Here is a 25,039-nt window from a genome sequence, read left to right as displayed (position 1 = left end):
TCTGGCGCAAATGGTTTTGACAGCCCATTTTTGTGTATCAGGCACTTTCCCCTTCCTTCTCACCCCACCCCTTCTTCAGATGAAGCACTCTTAAGGACAGTCCTAGTAATCCAGTAGTGATACTTTGATACTGCATAATAAGCAACCTGCCTTTCTAAACCAATGAATGAATCTCTCTCATTTCTATCTCCAGTCAAGACCTATATATTGCTCCCTCCCACTCCTACTGTGTTGATATAGCGTGGTAGTGAAAACAAGCCCTCAGACAGGGTTTTCTTTGGCAACTAGCCTGAGTCGCCATCATACCACTGTGGCTACACTTTGGTTTTTTGCACACTAGCTTGAGCAGAGTCAGTGCATGTACATCTGCCCAATCTGAGAATTACATCTCCCAACTGCAGTGTAGACATGGCCTCAAGGTATTCCTACACTGCAGTTAGAGGTCTGACTGCAGTACGAGTCGACATAGCTGAGCTAGGTAGCTTGAATAACAATAGCAGTGAAGCTGCAGCAGCATGGCATAGGTGGCAGTGCAGGGTCCTAGATGAGCTTGTATGGCATTTGCTGCAGCAGCTTCACTGCTATTGTTACTCAAGCTAGCTAGATCAAAGTTAGCTCAGGTATGTCTACTTGTGCTGCAATCATACCTCTGATTGCAGGGTAGACAAAACCTTAACCATTCTCCTAGCCAGCCACATACCCTACCTTTTCCTTATTCCTTTTTATCACAAGAGCCATGCAGCCCATCGGCCTCTGTTCTCTTGTTACTGTGCTGCCATCGTATGGTGGTGCCTTCTGATCTATGGAGGTTATGGCAGCAGAACTATTGTGTTCATCTACTTTGACTTCCTGTCTAACACAGGCCATAGAATTTCCCCAAAGTAATTCCTAGAACATGTCTTTTAGAAAAACTTGCAAGTTTGATTTAAAAATTGTCAGTGGTGAAGAATCCACCACAACTCATAGTCAATTACACCAATGGTTAATTAGCCTCACTGTCAAAAATTTGTTTTATTTCCAGTCGTAATCTATCTAGCTTCAACTTCCAGCCATTGGATCATGTTGTATCATTCTCTACTAGACTGAAGAGCCCATTATTACATATATGTTCCCTATTTAGGTATTTAGACCTCTCTAATTCTGTCACTATAAGGCATGTTTTCTAAGCCTTTAATCATTCTTGTGGCTCTTCTCTGAATCCACTCCAATTTATCAACATGCATCTTCAATTGTGAACACCAGAACTGGACACAATATTCCAGCAGTGGAAGCACCAGTGCCAAATATAGAGGTAAAATAATCTCTCCACTCCTACTTGAGATTCCTCTGTTTATGCATCCCAGGATTGGCATTTGCTCTTTTGGCCACATCATCACATAGGGAGCTATGATCCCCAAATCTTTTTCATCATCCCTGCCACCCAGAATCGAGTCCCCCATTCTGTATTTGGTCTACATTGTTTGTTCCTAGATGTATATATTTAGTCTTATTAAAGCCCATATTGTTTGCTTGTGCCTAGTTGACCAAGTGATCCAGATTGCTCTGAATCAGTGATCTGTCCCCTTCATTATTTACCACTCCCCCAATTTGTGTCATCTACAAATGTTATCAGTAATGATTTGGTGTTTTATTTCCGTCATTGATTAAAAAAAAATAGCATTGGGCCAAGAACTGATCCTCGAACTCCACTGGAAGCACACCCACTCAATGATGATTCCCCACTTGCAATTACATTTTGAGATCTATCTGTGAGCCAATTTTTAATCCACCTAATGTGTGTCATGTTAATTCCATATTCTAACTTTTTAATCAAAATGTTGTGTGGTACCAAGTCAAATGCATTTGAAAATCTAAGTATATTACATCAACACTATTACCCTTATCAACCAAACTTGTAATATCATCAAAAAAAAATACCAGGCTAGTTTGACAGGATCTGTTTTTCATAAACCCTAGTTGATTGACATTAATTTCATTACCCGCTTTTAATTCTTTATTAATCAAATCCTGTATCAATCACTCCATTATCTTACCTGGGATCGATGTCAGGCTGCCAGGCCTATAATTACCCAGGTCATCCTGTTTACGCTTTTTAAAAATAATACTGACTTTCTTCCACTCTTCTGGAATTCCTCAGTGCTCCAAAATTTACTGAAAATCAGCATTAACAGTCCATGATCTCCTTAGACGGCTCTTTTAAAACTTTTGGAATCTAGTTATCTGGACCTGCTGAATTAAAAACATCGAAGTTCGCTATCTTCTGTTTAACATCCGCCAGAGATAGTGGAATGGAAAGAGTGTTATCATCACCATATGATGAGACTATGTCATTTGTTTTTCTCCCAAATACAGAACAGAAATATTTATTGAATATTTCTGCCTTTTCTGCATTATTATTGATAATTCTACCATTTCCATCTAGTAATGGACCAATAACATTGTCAGAATTTTTTGTTGTTGTTGTTCCTAATACATTTAAAAAACTTCTTATTGTCCTTAACTCTGCTCCAACCTATTCTTCCTCCTAGTAGATCCAAATGCACCCTGCCTCTGCCCAGTGAATAACCTCATGATTCATTGCACAGCATCATGTTTGTTTGGAATCACTTGTTAAATTTTATCTTAGAAACTTAAAAGAGGAGAGGAGAGAAAGGACCAATATCCATCAATGTCCATCCTCATCTTCGGTCACAGTAAATCATGTGGGATATGGCCAACTGATTTTAGCAGACAATCCCTGCTTAGCTCTCCAGAGGAAGCTCCCCCCTCTCCCAGCTATAATATCTGTAGTCTACACCTTGCTGCTGGTATATCTTTTTTGGCATGATATCAAGTTATGAAAAAGTACAGATGTGATTAGTACTCAGGGAATTTTCCTCAGCACTAGTAGCAGTAAGAAAGAAATACGTATTTTGTAGAATTACACTTCCTTGGTGTTAAGACACCACTACAATGGTACATGGTATAAGAGTAGAGTAGAATAAATTAAAGGAAACAATGGTTATGTGCTGGATAGGAATTCATATATATACATGAGGCTGAAACTAATGAAAAGGACTGGGGGAAAAATCACCTTTTTTACTTTACTCTGTAAATGTGTTAGAAAATATTTTGAGTTCTCTATCTTGATTTCAGTTATTTCAACATGTGTTATAATAAAATGTCTTGAATTGACAATTTTTGATTTGATTGCAATTTCCTCCAAAGATGTTCGTGATTCCCTAGGGCCCTTTCTGTGGGAACTGCTTTCTTCTTTTTCCCCCTGTAAGATGGTTTATGGGTCTCCGTACCTCTAAGGGCAGCCAGTCATCAACAAGAGCCCTTAACCCAGTGTTACTCTGCTTTAGCTGGAGTGGGTTTCAATGGCCTGGGTTCTTAACTACTAACTGATGGTGCCTCCACCTGATTGTTTAAGATATTCAGGAGCCCAGCCATCGCTTCCTATCTGGTTTTGACTATTGGTGACCCAGTACTTCTACCTGTACCTAGCCCGATACCTCATACATACTCTTCTGACACCTCCATAACAGATGAGGCAACCATCAAGGCAAATTTTATTTACCAGGGGAAATATAGAGGAAGCATATAAAGGGTAGGGGAAGATTGATCTGAAGTGGGTACATCAGTAACACTCTATGACCTGCAAGTAGTCAGGGTGGGTTTCCCTGGATTCACAAGTTCATTCCACACTAGTGGGTGCCATAATGTGGAGGAACCATTGTACCTTCATGAGTTGTTGCAGGCCTGGAGGTTGCGGCGAGGTGATGAGGGTGCCTATTCACCCTGTGGCTAACCTATTTGCTGTAGCAGTAGATGTTACAGTGGAAAAAGTCCCAATGGTGGATCAGGCCTCCTCAGTGTTTCTAAGTGAAGTTGCTCTCTCCCAGAGTAGTTTGGCAAATGCCTTTCAGAGCAAAATAGGTAACCTCCCCAGGCAGGGGGAGAGAGAGAGACAGGAGATCACTCACACTCCCTCAGGCAGGTCCATCTCTCCCTCTCCCTGACCCCCTTCCCCGTTGGCTTAGTCAGCCATCCATCTCCCAGTATTCACCTAATCATAAGGCTCCTTTATTAGCAAGATGAGCACACTGCAGTTTTCCCCATCTCTCATCTATCTGGCAACAAGCTTGGCTCCCTTTCTTATCAGACCCACTAACCCAGGTTATACCACCACAAAAAAAAAAGGCACTGTAGTGAAGTAAATAGTCTCATGGATTCCTTTTCACTTTTTTCAGGTTGCTCTGAACCTCTGGGGATGAAATCAGGGCATATACAGGACTATCAGATTACTGCCTCCAGCATCTTCAGAACACTCAACATGGACATGTTCACTTGGGAACCTAGGAAAGCCCGGCTAGACAAACAAGGCAAAGTGAATGCCTGGACTTCAGGTCATAGTGACCAGTCACAGTGGTTGCAGGTAAAGTTTCACTGTTTCACTAATGTTCTTAGTGTCTGTCTATATTCTCTATGTTCTTGTACTGGAAAGTTTTGTTGATTTAGAATCAAATCTTGCTTTTCTCACCTGGGTACGTAGGGAATAACAGCAGTGGAACCCATCTACATCAGCTGCACATGGGAGATAAGGCTCCAGAGAGCCCACACTTGGGTGCCTGCATCCCAGTATCTCTCAGTGCACTACATTGTTGTTCAATATGTGCCACCACGCAGAAAGGCATGGCGAGGGTGGGTCTACAAACTGAATTAACCTAATCTTCCCCCTCCACCGATTTATGAGGTGCTAGCAGCCATGAGTATTACTACAGCTAATGAACTCAAATAGTGGCTATGGGTTACTGTACTGGATGCTTGACTGCCTGTTGAGAGAGATTCTATCTCCCAGCCTTAGCAAAACTCCCTGGGACAAAGCCCATTTACTTGAACTTTTGCATAAGGTCAGCAAATTTGGCTCCTAGGAGTTACCTTAGTCTAATTGAAACTATTCAAAATTACCTTCCCCCAACACTTTTGAATCTAGTAAGATTGATTCAACACATGGATTCATTATGAAGCTGTTCACAAAGGTTGTTTTCAGTCTGAAAGTGATTTATAGAAGTTACTGGTAGGCTAATGGGAAAGCAATAGATCACCATATGGAAGCCTATTTGACCAGTCATTGTGACATTTACATTTTTGTACTGTTGTATGTTGCAGTGTTTTGAGACAACTGCCAGTTTGAAATGGAATTCTCAGCATGAAACCTCAATAGCGCTAGAGGTGTGCTACTAACCCCCTGCAAGCTTTTCACATATAAATTATAACTTATTAGCTTTTTTACCCACAGTTGCTAAGCAATTTAGCAATGTGATTACTATCTCCTCTCTAAGCTTATACACAGAGGGAAAAGAAGTAGTGATTGCATTGTCTATTTATCATTTGAATAATTAAAGATGTCTGGATTTGGTGAACTTTTTTTTAAAACAGTCTGTCGAAATACAGTAATGTTTTAAGTCATTTTAGTTTTTTTCAGGAGGAAGTGGTTATTGTGTTTTGTGGTGAAGGAATGGAAAAGAGTGTCTCTCCACCAAAAAGAGAGGCAAGCCAGATCTAGGGTAATTTTGTCTCCGTTGCTGATCCAAGGGAGCCAATAGCATTCAGAGGCTATAAAGAAATGCTCTGTGATGTTTTATTCTATTGAGGGTGACAATGGATTTGTCATTGTCTACAGATGGTAAGGGTGTTAGGGAGCTACCAAACAGAGGAAACGACAGCATTTCTTATTTTCTAACATTTTCTGTTTTGTTCAAAATGCTTTTTCCTCTCTTTTTCTTCCCTTCCCTCAAACTAACTTGAGTATGCAAATTAATTCACGTAGCATTCATTTAATTGCTGGCAGGTTTTCCATGAGTCAGTCCATAAAACTTGTGACTTTTTTTTTCTTCTTAAAATATGCAAGAAGTCTATAAGGCAAGTTAAATCTGGAAGGAAGTCTTTTTGTTTTTAACTTTCATAATATGATTGCAGAACATTTCATGGGAGAATGACTATTTTCTTTCCTTTAACTTAATATAACATGCTATGGATAACTGGAAGTTGTTATATTTGTAGTACTTTTCCTAGAAAATACTAACTATGTTTCGGTAAAACCGGAGACATTAAACCATTTGAGTTTTCAATGCATAGACTAGTTATTTTGTACTGTCTCTGAATTCATATGCTTCAGTTATTGAAGTGCCCAAACACTTCAAGTCTAAGTAACAGCTCTGTAGGAAAGAGGATATAGCCATCATTTAAATTTGTCTCATTGTTTTTCTCTGTGCTTTTGGTCCCTTTGGGAAATTCCATTTATACTCATCACATTGCAACCTTTTAACATAGTGACTGCTTTTTCACAATGCTGCTTTCAGAGAATCTAGTAAAACCTTATTTGTAGGAAAAAAATGTATAAAAGCAAAGTTATACATTTTCCCCTCAATAGCTGCATGTTAGTATGGAGGCTCCTCCTTGCAGCTCCATATCTAAGGTTGTGTTCTAAAATGTGCTTAAATTGAGGCATAAATTCATGTTTTTCTCTTAAAAAAAAAAAGGTAGCCCATCAGTATGAAACTTCACACAGTATTAGCTATTATGGCCTTTGAATTTTCTGTACAGTCTTTATTTGGGCATAAGCTTTCATGGGTAAAAAACCTCACTTCTTCAGATGCATGGAGTGAAAGAGGATGAGTATATCCTCTTTCCTACAGAGCTTTTACCTAGACTTGAAGTGTTTGGGCACATCAATAACTGAAGCATATGAATTCAGAGGCATTGGACTACAGTACTTTCACTTCATGCATCTGAAGAAGTGGGGTTTTTTACTCATGAAAGCTTATGCCTAAATAAATCTGTTAGTCTTTAAGGTGCCACTGGACTCCTTGTTGTTTTTGTGGATACAGACTAACATGGATATCCCCTGATACTTGTACAGTCTTTGTTTTGTTTGTCTTTATTTTATTTTTTATTAAGAAGTCTTTGACATTGGGCTCTGGTTGAAATTGATCCTTTGCCCTTCAAACTTTCATTGTTGACTGATGTATTTTTTAAAAAATTATGGGTCTGCATAAATGTTGGTAGAAAGAGGTATCCTGAATAGATCTGATGCAACTTGTTGTTTTGGGGGAAAATATTGATTTTAGGATCATAGCTGAAAGATTATGTTCCAATGGTTGCCAACATATTTGTGTGATGTGAATAAACATTTTTGACTATTTATGGCAGCTGTTGATTCACAGGAGATTTGGGATAAAATCTTCTCCAACAGCAACTGCATCTCTGACCTTACGCAGGTGTGCTCCCTAAAAAAAACCCCAAAATATATAAAATTTTAAAAAACCCTCCATCTTTTAAGTATTTTAAAACTTGGAAATTAATATAGGAAAAACTTTGTTGTGAAGTAGTAATACAGAATCCACCTGATGCTAACCCACAAAACAAGAAAATGAAGAGTTAAGCCACCCCAGTACATACCCTCTACTTCCCCCATCTCCTGGCATGCACCTTATCATAACCACAACTGTTGTACATGCACTGTAACTGTAAGTCTTCCCACTTGGGGATGCCAGCCTCCCAGCAAAACACACTATTACTCCATATCCATAACTAATTATGGGAGGAAGTATTTTGGTAAAGGGGTGTGTGGAGATGGCTGGTGAAATTCACTGTCCTATGTTACACAAAAGGTCAGATTAGATTATCATAATGGTTTCTTCCGGCCTTAAAATTTATAGATCTATGAATGCATCATATACTCCCCAAGCACCTTCAGAAGGACTTCTGTTTGAGTTAAAATCCTGAGTCTTGTGGACTCTTTCATCCCTCCTCCTGCTGTAAAGGCCACATTTTTATTCTACAGGAAAATAACCTATTTCAAAGCCATGCAAGAGCATCTGTTAATTTACTATTCAATAACTGTGACCATTACCCCTGCCAACTACTCTCTGCTGTCTCTCATTTCTTGGCAAATGGAAACAGAATTTACCAGCATAGAATACCATAGTCTATGCCCCTTGATCAAGACTGAGATGAAGGAGTAGGTTTCAGAAACTTTCCACTCATGAACACTGCTCTTTAAGGGATTTAGAGAGACAAAGTGGGTGAGGCAATATATTTTATTGGACCAACTTCCGTTGATGAGAGAGACTAGCTTTGAAGCTTACACAAAGCCGCCAATAAGCACAGGAACCACCAAGGTAGAGGAGGAACTTTGTCATAGGGTGGTGGGCAGCGATCAATCCTGCAGGGATCGATTTATCGTGTCTAGTCTAGATGCAATAAATTGACCCCCGAGCGCTCTCCCGTTGACTCCTGTACTCCACCGCCACTAGAGGTGCAGGAGGAGTGAATGGGGGAGCAGCAGCAGTCAACTCACTGAGGTGAAGACACCACAGTAAGTCAATCTAAGTACGTTGACTTCAGCTACGTTATTCACATAGCTGAAGTTGCATAACTTAGATCGATCTCTCCTCCTCCCCCTCCAGTGTAGACCAGTGCTAAGACAGGAAAAGCCTCAAAGTGCTGTGGTGCATTATTACCTGCCACGCTGCCCCAGCCATTTTCTGTACTGTCCTTTCAAACCAACAGATTAGCATTTTCCTCAAAACCAACCCCTACCACTTATTTTCTGGCATTATGAACTATGAATTAGGGAAGAGGTCTAGGCCCTCTTTCACAGTAATGTATTGTTAATTGAGATTTTGTTTTAAATTGCATATTCTTAATTCTGCTAAATCTATAAATATATTTATCGCTGTACTTGTAAGTATTAGAAACAACTTAATTATTATAAATAGGGCTCTACTTCGATGAAACTTTTTTTCTGTGTATTTTGCCACAAGGCATAGGAAGGTTTTCTAGCTTGATGCCCATGAGTGATAAACCTTATACCGTTTATTCACAGTTTTACACTGTTCCTATGGAGCTCTGATGTTTTAAGAAAACCATTGTTCCCTCAAAAATAGACTGGAGCAACAAGCCATGTCATCTTTTAATGTCTCTAATGTTGATTACATGTGAAGGAATCAACTAAGCATGATCAGAGAGAACACCAATGTTGATACACAACATATTGCTGCTAGAGATTGATAAAATGGAATCACTATAGCCAATTAGCTGTAGATGTGTATAGATTTCTGTTTCACACCTGATTGCTAAAAATAACATAGTAGATTTTTTATTAATATTTCCTCCATCACTGAACATGGTCTCCAGTATCAGATGTTGTCTTGGAGCTTTTGCACCAATATGCTTAGATATCAGTTGGAATAACTCTTAATTTTGCTTATGTTTTCAGCATAATGCAGGACAACTGTTTTTTACCTTCTGAGATCCTGATGGTGTGAGGCACAGATGGAGAGTCTATTCAAAATAAGTCATCACTTTCTTTGTGTTATATTTGCAGAAAATAACATCTGTCTATGATACCTTTTTGTGCAAACTTAGGATCTGTGTGTCTTCTTTTATACAGACTCTTTTCTGTTTAGTAAAAGAGTTGCATGTTCATTTTCTAGATAATCAAACAAAAGATATATTATTATTGATTTGTTGGAACAGACCCTGTGGTCCCTTTAGTTTGTTTTATCATATGCTTCTGAGGAAAACAGAATCCTTAAAGCTGGTATAAATTGCATCTGATTATTCCCCTGGCATGGGGGGATCTCCAGTGGCATAGAGCCATTCATGCCATACCCTTCTATTTTTCCCTTGGAAAAAGTGAATGGACCAAGAATGGGAGGGAAGCATGACGAAAGTGCATCAAGTTCCAATGATCTATGGCTGGTGTAATGCCCCCTAGGTGCCAACATAATCCAACATAAATTGGAGCAGCTAATTCTGGAGTCAGAATGCCCTTGGCAGCCCTGGGAATTGCAAGAGTGCAAAAATGGTATACAATCAGCTTTCCCACCCACTTCAAATCCTGTGTTATAGGGTATTGCAAATTGAACATGAGCTAACAAAGTGATGCAGTTGCAAAGAAGGCTAATATCCTGGGATTCTATTAACAGGAGTGTCGTATGTAAGACATGTGAGGTGATTGTTCTGCTCTACTCGGCACTGGTGAGGCCTCAGCTAGAGTATTGTGCCAGTTTTGGGCACCACACTTTAAGAAAGATGTGGACAAATTGGAGAGAGTCCAGAGGAAAGCATCTAAAGTGATTAAGATTTAGAAAACCTGACCTATGAGGAAAGGTTAAAATAGGCTTCCAGCAGAGGTTGTGGAAGGATTGGAGGATTTTAAGAACAGATTAGACAAACACCTCTCAGAGATGGTCTAGGTTTACTTGGTCCTGCCTCAGCTTGGGGGGGGGGCTGGGCTAGATGACCTCCCAAGGTACATTCCAACCCTACGTTAATATGACTCTATCACTTCAGTCTTGCCTGGGTTCACTTGAGTTAGCTGCTCTTCACCCAAGAGCTGGTCTCTTGTAGGCATTCTGATATTTTAATAGTGATAATGGTTTCATCTGTTGAGAATGAGATATGTAGTTGAATGTCATCAGCATACTGTTGGTGGCTAAGCCCATGGTGTCTCATTATTTCTCCTGTAATCTTATGGCTAGCTCAAGAATTGAAAAATATAGAGAGAGATTGTAGAGTTGGCTCCCCCTAATCCCCCAACTCTGCCCTTTGCCAAGTAGAGCTTATCTGGATCCAAAGATCTAGCCCATAAGTGTGTTAGGACTTGGTCCTTAATTTCCAGAGTTCAAAACTTAATGCTATAAATATTATCATCTGCTAACCTATGCAGTAGAATTGCAGATTATAAATAAACCATTACATGAAAGCATATAGCTTGTTTATGATTGTCCCATAATAGAGACTTTTTAACAACAAGTAATTTAAAAAGTTACTGTGTTCTTTGGGTGACTTTTAATGGTCTCATTGTGTCAGGAAATTTTAGCTTAGGTTTTCCTCATGGACAAAGAGTCAGTGTGTCATCAGAAGTTTATATAGTGCTTCACAGAAAAGTATTTGGTGTTAGAAATAATTATTATTGTGTTAGAATTTACATGGGTTCTTTTAATTGCTGGTCTCATAATTTGACAAGGAGTGAAAAATATCCTAGGTAAGAGGATACAAGTAAATATAATAGTGGATTGGTTTTAGTTTTTATACTAAGAATATTCTTTCTGGCATCATTTTATATTTCGAATTAAGGCCAATTGTTTAATTAAAATGGGTTCATTGAATCAGAAGTATATTTTCTCTTCATTGACTAATTTTAAAAACTGCTGAAAGTTGGAATAAGGAAAAATGCTAGTTTAAGAGCAATTTGGGTAATTAACAGAATGAGGAAATTATATGGTTTCTAGATGGCTTGGAGTACATAAACAGCATGTTATGACAGTGTTTTTAAGATTTAAAAGTATTTGGTGGAAATTGTAAGCTTAATTATAATATGTCATAAAAGTAGATGAATCCCGCCATGCAGCTCCACTGAACCTCAGCCAGTACTACCAGAGTAGGAGAGGGGAATTAAAACCCTTTAAAATCTAAGCCAACTCATTCTCCTGTGCACCCTCACAAAAGGCCTCTCTCCTGCATGTGCACTCTCTCTCTGCACCAGGAGATCTGGTATTCTCTAAATATAGTGGATTTAGTTGTTTTGGAGAGGTGGGGGTAGGTGAGAAAATTGTGTGATGGCTGTTTAACCTTCCTTACCCACCCATTGCCTGCAGGAGTTCATGACTATGTCTTATAATTTGTTGTTTTTCTGCTACAGTTCTTCAGTTTTAGTTCACTGATGATCAAAGATGAGAAGGTAGATAATTGAGGAAAGACCTAATATGGTGGGAACAATTTAATGAACAGAGGTGATGAATGGTGGGTAGGTGAGTGACTCTTACTTTTGTATTGTTTGTGAAGAATTTAAAGTGTTGGTGTTGGAATCTATCTGTTGATATGTTGAGGCAGGAGGCATTGATATTGTTCCTCAGAGTTTTCCATGTGGGATGGGTGGGGTTTATAAACATTGTTTCTAATGAGCTCTCTACATCTTGAATGATCTCTATGATCATTGTTCTAATGCTCTCTCTAGATCTAGAGCCCAAGCTGGGTTCAGTTATGGGAACTAGTGGATGTAGCAACTTCCAGTTTAGATAGAATGGGAAAAAATCCAACTGGACAGTGTACTTTAAAGGATTCTCTGTTTTGTACAATTAGCCTGATCTCAGTGCCAGGTTGTACAGCAATTGTTCTATCCAGTTGTTCCAAAGACCAACTGATGAGTATTTCAGGAAGGTTTTCTTAGGTCTTGTTTACACTATGGAGGTAAGTCGACCTAATTTACGCAACTCCAGCTATGTGAATAATGTAGCTGGAGTTGATGTAGCTTAGATTGACCTACTGCGGTGCCTACACCATGCTGGGTCGATGGGAGACACTCTCCCATGGATTTACCTTACACTTCTCGTTCCAATGGAGTACAGGAGTTGACGGGAGAGCAATCTGTGGTCAATCCCCGATAAGTGTAGACATGCCCTTATGTTTACTCTATCTGCCTGATCTCAGAGTAGAGGGGCTGTGAGATCATAGTAGTTTTCACACTCAGAAAAGGCTAAGAAGTCTGTAAGTCCGGGAAGCTTTTTCACTTACCCTCTGGTTCTCAGTGGGGTGCCTGTAATCGCTTCCCAGACAATCAGGGCTATGAAGCTTCTGGGGTTTCAGATAGTGGAGGGGCAGGTGGTGTGGAAGAAAAGACCTTTGTTTCAGATTTTGTACTGGAATACCAGGAAGAATTTGGGGCAGTCTTGTTTATTTTAGGCTCCCCTATCATTTGAAGATACCTTTTACTTTTCAAGTTAAGAAGCTGCTGTTGCATCCTGCCTGGAGGTCTTTGTTCAGGCATTCAATTGTGGCAGCAGATCTCCCCCAATAGCTCATTGGTCTTGAAAACAGTCTTGTACAAGGTTCTGCAGAGTAACACTCTGATCAGTGTGTATGTGAGCCCACATAGGGAGAGAGTGAGACAGTTTGGGTTGCGAGTCCATTATTATGTGGCTGGTATGCAGTGCTCTTTTTTGTTTAAAATGGTTTAGCTTCTTTGCTTTCCCAGTGATTGGCCAAAACAGGGACTTACATGAAAACTAATTTTTAGATCAAACTGTGGTTCTAGGACAGTCACAAGCAGCTGGGTTTTTTTAAAACATTTTGTAATAATAGAGTGCTAATTTAATCACTGAGTGCTGTGCAGAGTGTATTGGTTTTTATTAAATCACACAAATAGACAGACCAAGAGGGACAGGGCATTTCAAAGTAGGAAAAAAAAGTCACTTAAGGACAAAGGCTAGGGAAAAAACATTGCGAGTTAAAATTAATATATTTTAATTGTGGGACTGGTTTTGTTCTTTCTTTTTGTCTGTTGCTTTCCTTTTTCTGCAATGCCTTCCTTAACCTCCTGAGTTATAAGGATGTAACACACAGGCCTGCTGTTAAGAGACTAATATTTATTTCCTGGCCCCAGTTACCCGACATGGGACAGGGTTACAGAAGATTAATTTCCCTGTCATATTACAAGGATTATTACCCACTGACTCTACTGGCTACAGCTACATTTCTCTCCACTTTTTTTTTTATTTTGAAAGTCACATGGAAATAAAACAATACTAGCCTAAAATAACCACAAATTAACACATCTGTAGTTATATACCTGCCACATGGTAAGTACCCCCAGTGCCTGTATCGGGTGATGCCTGCAAAGCATGTTCCCTTGCCTTTGCTATGCTAATGTCACTTCCCATTAATTGAACTAATCAGTGACAAAATGCACTCCTTTGCATCCAAGGACATTACCTGGGCAATGCACTGGATATCCATTCCTGAGGTCACACTCTAACCCAATGTTTCCTTCATATCGTTTCAAGCAAACTCCATTACTCACAATAGTATTGTTAAAGTGTACATTGCAGCATTGCCCTTTCCAGAATTGCTTTTGACTCTGCAAAGCTTTGCTTCCCAGTTCGTTTTATGAAAATGTTTATAGTGCAAATTGAATTTAAGCCATCATTTTAAATAAGGCAGCATAAAAATCTGTGTTTATACAGTATTAGCTTTTTAATGATGTCTTTAGGCAATAAAGTCCAGGGCCTCAGTAAACTCACTGATTTTATATTGGCTGGCCACTTTCAATGAGATTATTAAAAACACAGGTGAGGCAAAGCCTTCAAAAACTTCATATTGCAAGAATTGTTTCTAGGCATCCATGAAATACACAACAGTAGGAGGTAACAGTTTGATTGTTTCTTTGGGTTCTACTTTTTATAATGATAGTCTGATAGATAGCTCTGAAAGAGAAGGTCCGTTTGAACAGCAGAGCAATTGTATTGATATAACAGTAAAAGCAGTTCCATACTGTACTCAATGAATTATGTTTCCAATTCTTTCTTTTAAAGGCTTTTGTAGAAAAATATAATGAGTTAACTTTGTTACAATGACTGCTACTTATTAAACATAACACATTCATCTTTGGTTATAAATATCTGTGAGAGAAGTTTCCCTAAGCAGGCAAAGCTGCCTCTCTGTTAGCTTTAAAGAGTTGCAGGAAAGCACTGTCAATTCCTTTACCACACTTATCATTCCTCTCTGTGTATCACTGCCTTGCAGACAAAAGGAAATTGAATAATGACAAATTTCCCATTACAATAATGGTTTTTGATTCTGATAAAAAGAAATAGGGAGCATAAGCTGAAGCTCTCCAGTTGTTCTGAAAGTGGATATACATAGGCTTTAACTCTGAAGTGTTCATTGTTTTTGAGTATTTACTCTAAAGATCTCCCAATTGCTTGATACCAATAACAGCACCCTCTGAAAATGACACACAGAGTTTAATGTGAAAGCTGGTAGGTTTTTCATTTGCTTTACACTGCAAGCAATTGAATAATAGCCATACTTTCCACTGATTTTCACTAATGATTTATGGGTAACAGAAGCATAGTTATTTCCCCTGCTTTTTGTCCATTTATAATAACAAAACCGTATTTTCTTTCCTTTTTTAATAAAGGGAAAAGGCAGACTGGTCAAAATTGCTTAGAGGGAGATGGAAGGGATGGGTATAAAATATGCTGCTTATTCCTTCCTACTCTCTTCCTGCAGTAGCATTGTAAAATGGTGGTTAGTTGTGTATTAATTATTTATTATTATCATGGCAACATCTAGAGGCTCCAACTGAGACTGGAGCCTTACTATGCTAGGCACTGTACAAATGCATAGTTCAGTACAGTTCTTGTCCCAAAATTCCTGCAGTCTAAATAAGACAAAAGGTGGAAGGGGAAAAAGATGCATGGAGAGATGAAGCAACTTGGCCGAGGACAAACATCAAGCCAGTACTAGAACTTGGAGTTGAACTCCTGTCTTCTAGTTTAATGCCCTTGCTGTTGGATCTTACTACTTCTCATTAGCCCATCTAATATATATATAATATTGTCTATATCCAGGGTGATTTAAGTTCTTCCTCAATGTTACTTCATAACTCTGAAAGACAATCACTTACTTTCTTTGTAACTCTCATAGATCCAATATAAAAGAGTGCAAAAGGACTGTGAAGCTACTGTTCACTGAATAAAGTTTTGTATTTATTTTGTGTTCTAATTATTGTATTCATAATAGCACTGTTATTAATCTAACCAATACAATAAGGCTGGAGTACAAGAATCTGGCTGATTTAACAACATTTTTGTTCAACAGTTGAGACACTTTCTCCTAGCAATGTTCCGATCCCTGGATTAGATAAAGTAGATACAGAGAGATCCATATTTTACTGGCAAATTGTATATGGGGGGGGGGTCTATAAAATAAAGTACTCACCACCCATAGTTGATATTTTTGCAAATATTCACTTCTGGCCTGGACCCCTCTTCCACCCCACCTTTTGAAGAGATCTTCCTGCACAAATGAAGGAGACATGCAGATCTGGGACTCTCCACTCTTTAGAGGTTGCCAGAACACTGGCAGATAACACTTCAGGGTGAATGTTGCTATTAAATATTGTTCTATATTTTGGAGATTCTTCAGAAGACAATCAGGCCCTAACCTCCTATCTAGAAATTATATGCATATTTTCAAAGTTTAGGGTAGGGGAGAAGGCAAATAAAAGAGAAAGTATCTGAGGGAACCCCTTATGCTATATGTAACCTCTTTTAGTGACCAGAAACAAAGATGATAATTGACACCAGTTGGAGGGGCAGATTCTGACTTGGTGTAACTCCACTGAATTCCCAAAGGTATATAGATTATATGGCACCCAATCAGAGAAGAAGCTGAGCACCTTCTACTGCCACTGAACATTCCTTAATAACTTGCAGGAACGGTCCCTTCACTATAAGACCATTCTTTCTCCCTTTTAATAGCATTTACATTGCTTGATCCTCAAGTAGTAGAAGGCAGCTTCCCTGTCAGAAAATGTGATATAGGGGGGAAAAAAACTTGCTAGAAAACACTCATAGATTATAAAGCAAGAAGGGACTACTGCGGTAATGTAGTCAGACCTCCTGCACAACATAGGCCATAGGACTTCCTGAATGAATTCTTGTTTGAACTAGAGCATATATTTTAGAAAAACATTTAAAAGTTGACAGTGATGGAGAATCTACCACTACCTTGATAAATTGTTCCAATGGTTAATTACCCCCACTGTTAAAAATTAGTGCCTTATTTTTAGCATGACACTGAATTTATTTAGCTCCAACTTCTAGCCATTGGATCTTGTGATGCCTTTGTCTTCTAGACTGAGGAGCTCATTATAAAAGTTTTGTTCTCCATGCAGGTATTTATCAACTGTGATTAAGTCAACCCTTAACCCTTCTCTTTGTTAAGCTAAATAAATTCACCTGAGGTCTATCAATGTAAGGCATGTTTTCGAATCCTTTAATCATGGCTCTTCTTTGAACCCTCTCCAATTTATCAACATTCTTCTTCAATTGTGGACACCAGAAGCAGACAGTGTTCCAGTAACAGCCACACCAGTGCCAAATACCACTGTAATATAACCTCCCTACTCCTACTTGAGAGTCCCCTCTTTATATATCCAAAGATCAAATTAGCCCTTTTGGCCAGTGCGTTGCACAGGGAGCTCACATTCAGCTGATTATCCACCAACCCCCCTAAGTCTTTTTTCAGTCACTGCTTCCCAGGATAGCGTTCCCCAATCTGTAAGAAAGGATGCATTCTTTGTTCCTAGACATAAACATTTACAACTGGCCATATTAGGATACATATTATTTGCTTGCACCCAGCTTACCAGACTCCTTTCTTTCAGTGACCTTTTCTCTTCATTATTTACTATTCCCTCAATATTTTGTATCATCTGCAAACTTTATCAGTGATGATTTTATGTTTTCTTCCAGGTCACTAATAAACATTAAGTAGTATAGGGCAAAGAATAAATCTCTATGGAAATGATGTGCTTGATGATGATTTGCCATTTATAATTACATTTTAAGACCTGTCAGCCAGTTTTTATCCATTTACATGTGCTATGTTAATTTTGTATATTCTAGTTTTTTAATTCAAAATGTTGTGTGTCCCAAGTCTAAGTATGTTACACGAACACTATTATCTTTAATCAACCAAACTTGTAATCACATCTCAAAAAAAAATTGAATTAATATGACAGAATCTCTTTTCCATAACCTATGTTGATTGGCATTAATTATATTACCCTCCTTTAATTCTTTAGTAATCAAGTCCCTTATCAGCCATTGGATTATTTCTCAGGATTGATGTCAGGCTGCCAGGCCTATTATTAGGGTCATCCTGTTTACTCTTTTTAAACAAAGGCATACCATTAGCTTTCTTCCAGGCTTCTGGAACTTACCTAGAATTCTAAGAGTTCTTTAAAATCAGTATTAACAATCCAATGAGCTCATTGGCCTGCACTTTTAAAACTTTGGATGCAAGTTAACCATATCCGCTGATTTAAATGCTAACATTGGTAGATGAGAGAGGGAAAGAGCATGTAAAAAAGAAATGACAATAGATAGTGAAAAATACTGTTATTAAAGATTTTTTCAGTTATCTGAGTCTTGTTCAAAAGCACCTGATTTTTAATGGGATTTATAATGTAAAATGACAGATCAAGTTCACTTATCATTGATCCTCCAAAGACTTCCCTCTGTGCTTAAGTTTACAAACTGTGAGTAGTCGATAAACATTAATACAACTACTCAATGTGCATAAATTTATGTATGTATGTAAATGTTTGCAGATTGAGGCCATAATCTTTGGTTGTAGTTACCCTTTGACATCCAGACAGAGCTGACATGGAGCCTAAATTTAGAGTGGTATATTTTTAAAATAATCTAAGCCCTTTCTTGGCATATATTCAATTATCAGCATTTCTTTCACCACATGCAAATTCTCTTTCCTTCCCCCCCCACAGTTTTTTCTTTTTTTAAAAGTCTGAATATAGGGAATATAAAAGCAATAAGTGTTTTCAAAGTTATTTTTATAAATTACAAGAAATGCCTGTCTAATTATGCCCTATATGTAACTAAACATTAATTACTTTTGTTGTTGCAGTGATCCTCTTAGAACTTGTGTGTAATTAAACACTAGATATATTAATCCTGTTGAACAGAGCCTCTCTTTGTTGTATAATTAAACATAAAAAATATTTTCACAATTATTTCTATATTTAACTAATTAATGAAAAATACATCTGAAAAAACAAGAGTGCTTATCTTTCTGATCCTCAGAAAGGAGGATACTTTTCAGACTTACCTCTTTGTATCATATTATTACAGTGTAAGGGAATGTATAGCATATTTTAATATTTTGAACTAAGTAGTACTGAAAATATAACCATTTTTTTTCCAAAGGCAAATGAGCTAGAGATTCCTTTTTAGTATCTTCAAAGCAGCACTACAGAGGCTTGGTACAGTATTTACAATTAGAGGAATATCTTCCTTTATCTGAGTATTTTTTATTGACTTTACATTGTGATGTGCCAGGGTTGACCTTAGTAATACTTTTAAGTACATTATACATAGGCACTATGTTATATGCAGTATACACAGATTTTCAAGGTTCAGTCCTGCAAGATGCTGAGCCCTCCTGTGTGGTGCTGTGCACCCTCACCTGGATTCAGTGAGTGGGGAGCACTCAGCACCTCATAGTATTGGCCCCAACTTGCTATATGCTTGAGTGCCTTTTGAGAGACCTTAAGCACCTTCAGCTGACAAACAACGCTTTTGAGGACCAGGCCCAAAGAATGAAAGCTGGACAGTGTGGTGAATGGGGTTGCCAATTTTGGTTGGACAGATTCCTGGAGATTTCATCATATGACACAAACTTTAATTAAAGATTAATCTTTAATTTCGGGAGACTCTGGGACAATCCTGAAGGGTTGGCAAACCTAGACTGGCACAGTGGGTAAACCACATGGAAGCATTGAAATTCTACAGTCCTCCTTTCCCCATGAATTAGCAAATTAAAGATGGGCCCAAGCTCTGCATTCCAAAGGTGCTCCAGAGCAAGGTGATATTATACAATGTGACACAAAAATCCACCAAAACAGGAAGTCTTTTTTTTTTAATTGGCACCACTTTGAGTATCTTGCTAGATCATGGCCCTGATCCACCTAATTGGGTCCAAAACTGTATTTTATATAGAGATTATATATAGATATGAATAAATACATATGGTGGTGGTATCTGTATACTAATTTGAATGAGCATGTGTAATGGGGTGGCACTCATCTCTCGTGAACACCTCTTTGGCAGAGTGCATGTGCCTACACTTTCTTTCTGTCTTGTCCCTCTGGCTGCATCTCACACAGTCTGTATGTGAAACAACAAATAGATAACCCCCTGCCACATCCAACAGGGGCCTATCCTCAGTTGGCCTTTCTCTTCCTGTAACCCTCCCTGGGCGCAAGTCCTTAATTAATTCAGCAGTCTTTAAAAAGGTCTCAGCCCTGGTATCAAGCTGTAGTCCAGGGCTCCCTCCCTAGATGCAATGTCCTTGCCCCCTCTGGGCCTTTCTAGCTCCCATATCTCCTGCTAGGCCACTAAAACAGTTCAGTTCTCCTTCTGGGGTGCATCAAAGTCCAGGCCATTTCCACAGTGGCTAATGGAGGGGACCCGAGCCCTCTCTCTACTCCAGGTCTCAGCCCATGGACACTATAGATAGCAGCCATCTACCATGTCCCTTTATCTAAGCTGCATCACTGCTGAGATTCCCTGGGGCACTTTCCCATGGCCCCAGCACATTCTTCACCCTTACCTCAGGGCCACATCCCAGCAGCCAGCTAGGAGCTCCTTTTTGCTTCTTCTGGTCTCTGTCAGCAACTGCTCTGGCCGAGGTCCTGGAGGTCCTTCAGCCAGTCAGGAATACCATCTTAACTCCTCTGGCTCCAGGCAGCAACTGCACTCACTCTGGGCCTGCAGCTCTTTTTATACTAGCCTGTTGACCCCGATTAGCTGCATCCCACACAGACACTTTAGGGAGCTTAGAGGACCCTTGCCATTGCCCTTTTCTGGGGTGGGGTGAGGCAGGGCTGTGAGGTCTCCAGCAGGGGGCCTCAGGACCTAGTCCAGCTCAACACAGCATATAGAATATCAGGGTTGGAAGGGACCTCAGGAGGTCATCTAGTCCAACCCAAAGCAGGACCAAATCCCAACTAAATCATCCCAGCCAGGGTTTTGTCAAGCCTGACCTTAAAAACCTCTAAGGAAGGAGATTCCAACACCTCCCTAGGTAACACATTCCAGTGTTTCACCACCCTCCTAGTGAAAAAGTTTTTCCTAATATCCAACCTAAACCTCCCCCACTGCAACTTGAGACCATTACTCCTTGTTCTGTCCTTCAGCCAGCTGAAAGTGCCATAATCTCCAGAGTACAGAAAAGGAAAATAAACCCAGAGATCAGCAGGCACCAATGATATGTTTATCCTGTTCCTTAGATTATCATGCCTGTTTTCTGCCCACAAATCCATCTTCAATAGGAGGACTGCTTCTATCAATGCAAACTTTGGACTAGCTTTAAAATGGCTACTTGTTTTGTTGGTGGTGGTGGTGGTTTTTGATTTTTTTTAAAACCACATTGCTTATTCGTCTCACTGCCCTCAAAATTTTACTGATCTAAATTGCATGACTGGTGATATTCAGACCAGGACCAGATTTTTGTTCTAATATTTTTTAATACATCATGGCTATGAATATGTGATTTATTTCATTGGAGAGGAACTGGGAAGCCTGTCTTCCCAACAGGATACAGTGAATGTTTCCAGCCTGGAAAGTTCTCAGGATATTGGACCTTAAAGTCATAGCTTTATGATTTTAGAAAAGCTATTTCAGACTATTATCAGGGACATCTAAAATGTTTACACCTCTCTCCTTCCAATAGCAGCTCTGTTAGCCTCATGGTACTAGGGCACCCTGGCTATACAGGAAACATACAGAAAAAAATAGCAGGGATTAAAAACAAACAAAAGAAATCTACTGTCTAAAATAGTTTTTCCTTTGAAGTATATTGCATATATAAAACATGATGTGTGTGTGTGTGTGTGTGTGATCTAGCATAAAGGATTTTATTGGCATTCTTTTGGAAGCATCTGAGTAAAGTGGCCATTTTATATACATGCCAAACTCATGATACACCTCTACCCTGATATAATGCAACCCAATATAACATGAATTTGAATAGAACTTGGTAAAGCAGCGCTCCTGGGGGGGGGGGGAAGGGCTGCGCACTCGGGCTGATCAAAGCAAGTTCGATATAAGCAGTTTCACCTATAACGCAGTACGATTTTTTGGCTCCTGAGGACGGCATTATATCAGGGTAGAGGTGTATACCATATGGTTTCTGTTGTCCCTTCTATTGAGATGTCTTTTCACACTATCAATTTTTTATTTTTTTTTAATTCCATTATCCTGTTACAACACGGCTGGTTTTTGCTCAAGCAATGGTCCTGACAGCAGCAGAGAAGTAAGACTTTTTTTCCTGCAAAAAATAATAAATATTAACTATGGATGTGAATATTATACTACTTGACCCTCTGAAAAATCAACTTGACAAATTGTGCAGTGGCTTTCTAGAAGGAAAAAAGAGTACACATCAATAGAATCTGCATGGTGTCCCGGTGAGTGAAATATAACTCCAAAGCAATTTCAGTTATAAAACTGTCTGTCTTCTATCACAGACAGTCGCTTAGGGTGGAAGAAATGGTGAATAATCAATTTACAACAGTTATGGGAGGGTTTCCAGAGTACATGAGCCCTTCCATATTGTTTTGATTGAAACAAGTTTTGAATTCTGGAAATTACATTCTCTTCCTTACATTAAAAGTTATAAGAAAGTTAAACTTTAATGCAGGAGGACATAAATGGAAACATTAAAATTAATTATTCAAATTTAATCTGTTCTTCAGTTCAACCGAAAGATGTAAATTTAATTTGAGCATTACATTTCAGCTGTTTAACCAATGTAATCTTAAATATCAGAATAGAGACTTTATGGGTTTTTTTGTTAGGTAATATAATAATCTGTCACTTTACATAGTGTCATTGAGTAGTGGGTCCCACAGATGAAAGGAAAAAAAGCTTAATGAGACAAGTTGATGCCAACATTGTCACCCAGACATTGCTTTTAAAGCACGGCTCTTTTCTCTGCACAGTACATAATGTTCATACAAAATCAGCACGTGCACAGGTTTAAAATAGTTTGAGTATAGTTCTATTATTTTGTTGTTTAATTATTTTATTACACAAAATTTAGTGTGATATTGCCCACAGAAGTCTGCAATGGCTATTTGGTAGGATTTGTGCAGCTCTGAAATTGCCATTAACTAACTCATTAAACTAAATAAAATGCTTTTTTTACAGAACACTTAATATCCAAGATAAATAATGTCTACTTGAAGGTTATTGTATTGTGGACATAAGAGAAGCCCACCCAAACCAAGTTGTGTGCATTTTGATATGGAGAGTAAGGAGCTGTTTGTAAGGAATTCAGTGGCTGATCCTGCAACCCTTACTCAGATGAGTAGTTCTTTCTTATGCAGTCAGTCCAGTTAAATACAGGTTGCCTTTTTCATACCATACTGAAAATTATTTCCAGCCCCAGTAGCTAAAATAGCAAAAAGATTTTTACTTATATATTTTTATGATTTGGGGCTTACTCCTACAAGTCCTCTGCATATGGAAACCTCATCAAAATCAGTGAAAATTCTTTTTATGTTGGCTTGCAGTATCTGACAACTTTATTTTTTCATAATGTAAAAAAAACAAAAATTTGTCAGAATAGGGAGTGACTGGTCCCACAAGTGATTGTGTGTGCCTTCGGCAGTGAAAAAGCCCAAAGCCAGATGCATATTCATACATTTAAAAAATACAAAACAAAACCCTTTCTTCTACAAACCATGCTCTGAGTGTCCCTAGCCTCTGTTTGTCAGAAGCTGGGAAAGGATGACAGGGGATGGATCACTTGATTGCTTGTTCTGTTCATTCCCTCTGAAACACCTGGCACTGACCACTGTCCGAAGACAGGATACTGGGCTTGATGCTGACTTAAAACTACAAAAGCAAGGGAAAAAATGCATAGTCTGTTCCTCCATCTACAGGCACAAAACTTACCAGTACCACAACTACTGCATCCCCCACTCTTACCACTTCCCTTCTAGAGGTGCTAGCCTTCCAGCATGCACTTTACCCCGTTAATGTAAAAGCTAGAGTAATCATGAGTAAGGCTAAGATTTAGTCATGGATATTTTTAGTAAAAGTCATGGACAAGTCACGGGCAATAAACAAAAATTCACAGAAGCCCATGACCTGTCTGTAACTTTTACTAAAAATAAGTAGGGGAGTTGACTGCTGGGGAGAAGACTAATAGCTCCAGCTCCTGCTGCCCATGGAGGATGCTGACAGATGTGGGGCCCCCATTGCTGGGGCAGCTCGGAACTCCAGGCTCCCCACCACCTGTGGTGGCTTGGAGCTCCAAAGCCCCGAGGCAGCAGCTCAGAGCTCCGGAGGTGGATGACAGCTCCGGGGCCCCCACTGCCCATGGTGGTTCAGAGATGTGGGGCCCCAGCAACTCCCAGCAGCTCAGAGCTCCAGAGGTGGATGACAGCTCCACAGCCCTGGCTTGGAGCTGTGGGGCCCCCCAGCAGCTGGGAGCTGTGGGACTCCTGCCGCCCCTGGCAGTTGAGAGCTTTGACTCTGCTGCCCCAGGATACAGGGCTCAAGCTGAAGCAGAAAATGTCACGGAGGTCTCTGAAACTCACAGAATCCCTGATTTCCATGACATCTGTGACAAAATCTTATCCTTAATCATCCCACTAAAACTGATGGGATTACATCTTTGCTTAAGTTACTCATGTACTTCATTACCTTGCTGAATTGGGGCCTCAGCATTTACTCAGCACCTGTGCAGACACATGCCCAGTTAGTATGGAGAAATGTGTAAGGTGCTCATGACAGTAAGTCAATGAGACCTCTGTCCAAAAGAGACACGGCAGGGAGGCTCGAACACAATATTAGAGTTTGTCTATACAGTGGGGTAAAGCCTATTAAAGTTGCATGCGGTGGCCACTTAGAGGATTTGCAGTTACTCCTATGGCTAATCAGGAGTACAGCTTCCAAAAATTCTCATGTGCCGTAATGCCTCAGAGCCGGAGCTGCTCCAAACTTTGTGGTGAACACTGGACATGTCCTTCCTGATTTACCAGGCCAAACAGATGTCTTCCTTTAGCTTACTTTCTCTTACTAAAGCAGGCATAACCATAAAGGACCATTTTCATCAGCTCTATGGATGTTTCAGCTCTGCTTTTACACAACCCTCCTTTTTACCCATGCAGAAACAAACCCTGAAATTGGTTTTCCAACCTACCACACGACCTTCTCAATTTTAAAAGTCCATGGAGCATGAACTCTGTGTGTGTGTGTGTGTGTGTATGTGTTTTTCTTTCCTATATATAACTAAAAACATTTATCATCTGAATTTAGATAACGTTTGGGTTTTAATGAAATCCTGATCTTGTAGTGACTCACATTTACTTCTGATTGACTGTATTTGTTCATTTGCTTTATCATGTGCTTTAAATACTTTATTTTTTAAGTATTTCTTTAACCAT

The 25,039-nt window shown here is 39.2% G+C and overlaps 1 protein-coding gene across 1 annotated transcript in view; it reads left to right on the top strand.

The window, feature by feature from the left end:
* Positions 1-25,039, top strand: part of EDIL3 (EGF like repeats and discoidin domains 3) — a 427,756-nt gene that overhangs the window by 336,647 nt on the left and 66,070 nt on the right. The window contains exon 9 of the mRNA XM_045022223.1: positions 4,236-4,420. Within this exon, the coding sequence (XP_044878158.1) occupies positions 4,236-4,420 (185 nt within the window). The remainder of the gene's footprint in view (positions 1-4,235; positions 4,421-25,039) is intronic.

Source organism: Mauremys mutica, chromosome 6 (genome assembly GCF_020497125.1).
Source record: "Mauremys mutica isolate MM-2020 ecotype Southern chromosome 6, ASM2049712v1, whole genome shotgun sequence".
Lineage (NCBI taxonomy): Eukaryota > Metazoa > Chordata > Testudines > Geoemydidae > Mauremys > Mauremys mutica.
This window is presented reverse-complemented; position numbering and strand designations above follow the sequence as displayed.